At 36.3% G+C, this 5,240-nt stretch overlaps 1 protein-coding gene across 1 annotated transcript; it reads left to right on the top strand.

Annotated features, from left to right (window-relative positions):
• The first annotated feature begins 2,895 nt into the window (after positions 1–2,895).
• On the top strand, positions 2,896–4,638 carry LOC118436839. The gene is made up of 4 exons (XM_035855477.1): positions 2,896–3,054; positions 3,701–3,809; positions 3,885–4,095; positions 4,455–4,638. Exons 1-4 carry the CDS (start codon positions 3,028–3,030, stop codon positions 4,546–4,548), a joined length of 441 nt encoding a protein of 146 aa, XP_035711370.1. The 5' UTR covers positions 2,896–3,027; the 3' UTR covers positions 4,549–4,638.
• Positions 4,639–5,240: the final 602 nt, after the last annotated feature.

The following is a 5,240-nucleotide window of genomic DNA, read 5'->3' as shown; positions in this document are numbered from 1 at the left end:
GTGGTGAATAAATCCACTTCTCCTAGAGATAAGGGTACCCTACCGACAACCATCTGATCCAGGGGAACCTGAACTTCGAAGTCCAATGTGTTTAACGCTTAAATTTAGAATTTTTAATTATTAAATTGTCAGAAGGGATTAGTGAGATAACAAATGAAGGGTTTCTACAAAAGATTGAAAAGATTGATAAATGTGTATCATTAGAAATTAGCAGCCTAGGCTTTTAGTAATTGAGTTTATTTGAACTTACATTTAATTCCAGGCAGGCTTACATATTCATTGTCATGTATACCAACAAAGCTGGATTAGCAAAACGACGCATAAATTTAACTTTGACAATAATTTTTACGTTTAGACGTACACTTGTAGGAATCTGGCATAGTCGCGCATGTATTAAAGATGCTGCCAAATTAATAAAATTGCGACTAAATATTTGTGAAATCTTGTAATCTATAGGGGAAGGGGAAACCCTTAAAACCAAACTATTGAAACACAGTATTTGGTACACGTCAGTGTATACATATATATTTAAACCTGGCTTGGTGTTAGCATGAAAACCACTTTTGTCTTATGCTTATCTTTTAATTCCGTTTTGCAGACTAATTTTATACTTGTCCGAATGGAAGGCGCTCGTGCACACAACTAATCCACTTTTAATGCCCCCACATTTTACGACTTTGATGTTAAAACTACCAAGCGTTGTTTTTGTCAAAGGTACAAATAGTATATTGATAAGTATAAGAATAAGAAATCAAACAAGGCTTTGTTAAAACAATAAATCTGATAATTATGTGAAATAAAGGGAGTTTTTTATATAAAAAAATTTACGAGTTACTTATGGATTTATATGAGACCGCAAAAATAATATTAGCAGACGTTTTCCATGTAGGCAACTTGTATATTACTTATGAGACATTTTACCATTTTTTAGGAGACGCGTTAATTGCATACCTTATTTTAATACTTTAGTCATAACGGTGCATTTGCAATCCAGTTTTGATGTATGTAAATCCTACGTTTACAGAAGTAGATTTTTTGACTTGACTAAATAAATTTAAACATGCATACCTATGTACATATGTAAGTATTCAGCTACTTTTTGCTTTTTCACGTACACCAGTAGCACTAATGATAAATTCGAATTCGAGATGACATTTTAGGTAGGATTGACAAATCTTGTTTCCTGTTACTTAAATTCCATATGTATGAGGCATATCGAGCTTTATCGTAATGAAGGCATGCGATGTTGGGCTTGGATGTGGTATTATTTTGCTATGTTTAATTATGTAAAGGTATGGAATGACTGGAATAACTTAATGCCAATTTTCTAAGAGTGTGTATATAGTTTTCATAGATATGTAACTTCGCCAAATTCGTCGGAATTCTGGTCCTGTTGACGTGATCACGAAATATGTGGATAAAGACTTGATTGATTTTTACATTCTCAAATTAACCTCGAGTCCATTTGCGACTCGTACCCACAATTTGTTCATATGTACATAACCAACAATGAGTACTCAATCAATGTTAGATTACTTCATATCGTCGCAACGCTGATAACAAGTCACAAGTAGACATTGTGTATAATTGTATGTACAATCAGCGGAAGAAATTTTGCAAAAATTTTCCTGCGACGCATTTACTTGTAATCAAGCAATTGTCAAGATTCCTTTCAATTATTTATCGCAATGTGGCGATGAGTTATGTAGTCAAATTTGTTTAAACATCGTTCCCATTGAATTTACCCAAAATTTTTATATTCATATCTTTGATTGATCACCGTTCTGCATGTAATTTTATAATTATGAACAATGATATCAGGTCCGGGAATTATTCAATAATGACTGATAGTTCCCAGATTAGAATTACATAAATTCCGATATACGTATGTAAAATGCGGATGACTTCAGACCCAAAGACCATTTCTCAAAGAGTACAGCATCCAACTACATAAGGAACACAGGTAACCATGAATATTTGCTACTCAACGTTAACATTGACAGCCTTCATAGGTCTACTTTACGTGGGGAATTCGAACTCGCAAAGTACCGGGGTAACCTGCGAAACAATGCTGCTTCCTGGGGTAGATCAAGCAAATTTAGTATATAGTGAGATTTAAATGATTGACAATTAATTTATAACGTATTTAGTACGATGGATGTCCACCGTGGGAAAACGTTCCAACCTATTTCCCTTATCCGTACGATTGCCGGAGGTTCATCGAGTGTTCGAACGGCTACGCGATTGTACAATGTTGTGCAGTGGGGACGGTGTGGGATCAAAATTTGTCCGTCTGTAATCACGAAGCGTTCACCCCTTGCGTAATTGTGACGACTGAAGGTCCATCCAGGTGTGTAGGATTTATTAGTTTTTGGCATTTTATTATTTAATGCTAGCTTCCCTGTGGTAAATAGAAAGAATGTGTGTGAATTGCGTAGTAGTACTAACCTTAGTAGGGTGAAAACCTTTCCTTTTGACCGTAGCTCCGATAACGTTTGAACGAAGAGACAAAGAAACTTGAAATTTTGAACCTAAAGGTCAAAATCTGATGCTCAAACCTGATGGTTAAACTTCGTTTGCACACTTACATATGCCAGCTTAAAAGGAATTTAAATCCGAATTCACTGGTGACCCCTAACTTGACAAAGGGCATTGAAATATTAAATTTGATACATACATGTGTCGAAATTGATGAATACAGGACAGATTTTCTACGGACAAAGCAAATATGATACTCATTAAGAAAAGATGTATGTAGTACATTGAAAAGTCGGTCCGTATAAATTCATAACATTTCTGGCATCTTATAACCTCTTTTAACCAATTCATGATAAGGCCGTAATTTTTAATGATTTACCGACTGTTTTAAAACTATTTAGTCCAACGTCACCAACTACTACCACCCCAACTACAACTACCGCACCAACTACAACTACCAACCCAACTACAACTCCCACCCCAACTACAACTACCACCCCAACTACAATAACAACAACTTTGCCCCCTATTATCAATGGCACGCCTCAAATGCTTATTAACGTTCAGGCTAATATGGTAAGAATCTATTTTCAAATTGTTACATAAAATGGAAAATTAATAGTTTATACATATTGTCGATGTTGAACATAATCATGGTAACCCAAAACGTGCTTTGGACATTGATAAAAACATTTCCTGCGTTGAGTATTTATGGTCAGATTATTAATTATCATCTGATTTTCTAATAACCCTACTTTGGGCAAGACAGACTTTTTATACTTAATTGATGAACAATTAGTTGTATTGGTAAAGACCTACGTACATAGATGGCCGATAAATACGTTACAGTAAAGTCTTTACTGGATTACCTAAGATTATGAAAAGTCCTGAATCTTTCTGACCCTCATTAGAATGGGTGGAAACAGGATTTTAAAATCCTTAAAATTATATATTTATTTTATTTATATATGCTTGACATAAACCACCCTGTATATAAATTCTTGGTGTTCACTAAACATTCAAATTAATTTTTACTGCAGTCGCAACCGCATTAGTATCGATCCATAAATTATGTCACGCAAAAATCGAGATTTTTTAGACCCCCCTACCCTTTTAACTTTTGTAACATATCATTATGGCCATTAACCCCGCCCCCCTCCTCTCGCGTGACATAATTTATGGACCATCCCTTACTTGATCGCTTGTATGATTATGTACGCAGGTGTTAGACGTGTATAACGGCTACCTTACCGATTTCACCCAAATACAAACGTATCATATCGGACCAAATTGCAGCGGAATAGCGGAAGTGTGGAGGCTGGAATTCCAAAGTATTTGCATAACATATTCAATTGATTTACCCAGGAAGAGTTTCTACTAAAATTATATTTCTCAACGAAACATAGCCTTGACTTCCACGTATATAATTCGATCAGCACTTAGTGGATCAAACGCGTGGCAGCATTCCATGCACACAAATGGAACAGCACCTTATCTTCATTTAGGCGTATCTAGCGACGCCTACTGGTTCGTGGTACGAGTGAGCGGTACCAATCACTGGAATATATACAACCGCGATTACAATTCAACCGGGCGCAGTAGTCTGCGAAATACTGGGTACAGCTGCGTCTTACAATGGAACCTTTTGTCAAGCTGCACAAATATTTACTAGCGAGTTACATCACCAAATCAAGCCAAAAATTAGATATCATATGACATTCATCATTACGCTGAATGGCCCCTTTGAAGTAAAATATTGGTGGGGGGGGTCACGTGCCCCCCAAAGAAAATGAATTCTATGATTGAACGTCGCTGACAATATTTTGCTTCAAAGGGGCCATTCAACGGAAAGATAAGTGTCATGCGATTCCTAATTTTTTGCTTAATGTTTTGATATAACTCACTAGAAAATTTCGGTGTACCTTGAAACAAGGTTCAATTCTTAGTCATTTCATGAATTTATTTCCGATTTGTAGCATTACCTCGGGAAACGGGGGTAGAAATCTGGAACTGGCCCCCTTGGACCCGTCGGACATCGCACAACGGTGGGAATTATTCGTATGTCCGTAAACATTGCTGAAAGAGGAATGAAGTACGCTATGAATTTTGCAGAATTGTGTTTCTGAATGTTATTGTTTATTTAAACCTGTTTTGTATATATGTGCGTAAAATTTAGCTATCCAACTGTAATAAACCGTAGTAACGTTAGAAGCAGCTCACCCTGTCATGATGATTAGACAGAACTTTGCACCGAAGGTGCGGAATAAGCCGGCAAAATAGATAATAACTCGTATATATTCTTGCACCCATGGTGCAACAAAAACGGCTAGCCGTTGCACCGTTACTGCAGCATTAGCGACCATCCGCGATACATAATTTTGAAAACTTTGTCAAAATTGTATGACCATTTCTCCCGGATATTTTGCACTATTGGTGCGTTTTGCATCCCTTCTCTCAATTATTTCGCATCATTTTGTGTTACCGATTGTTAGATATCAACGGTGCTATTAATTTATTAAAAAATTCGATTCGGTTTGTTCAATACCAATGGTGCGCCTAACTTATTCATTAATTGTCAAGGGGATTTTTAAATAGCATCAATTGATGCAAAAAACTTGTTAACAGACGGACAGACAGACAGACGGACAAGAGGAATTCAATAGCTCCCGTGCTACGCAGGGTGAGCTAATAAGTTGTAAAATTTTTTGAGTCGTTAAGCCTAATTTTTTCAGGTGATTTGACTGCCATAATAATTAAGCTTG

This window comes from Folsomia candida, unplaced genomic scaffold (assembly GCF_002217175.1).
Source record: "Folsomia candida strain VU population unplaced genomic scaffold, ASM221717v1 Fcan01_Sc010, whole genome shotgun sequence".
NCBI lineage: Eukaryota > Metazoa > Arthropoda > Collembola > Entomobryomorpha > Isotomidae > Folsomia > Folsomia candida.
Note: the sequence above shows the minus strand (reverse complement) of the source record. Positions and strands in the feature narration are given on the sequence as shown.

What these genes read in the sequence shown, in the direction of transcription:
- LOC118436839 (XM_035855477.1), top strand. Translation starts at nt 3,028, where the DNA reads ATGCTTATTAACGTTCAGGCTAATATG. An exon ending in TTAACGTTCAGGCTAATATG is followed by an intron (nt 3,055 to 3,700) that starts GTAAGAATCTAT and finishes TTATGTACGCAG; the next exon opens with GTGTTAGACGTGTATAACGG. An exon ending in AGTAGTCTGCGAAATACTGG is followed by an intron (nt 4,096 to 4,454) that starts GTACAGCTGCGT and finishes TCCGATTTGTAG; the next exon opens with CATTACCTCGGGAAACGGGG.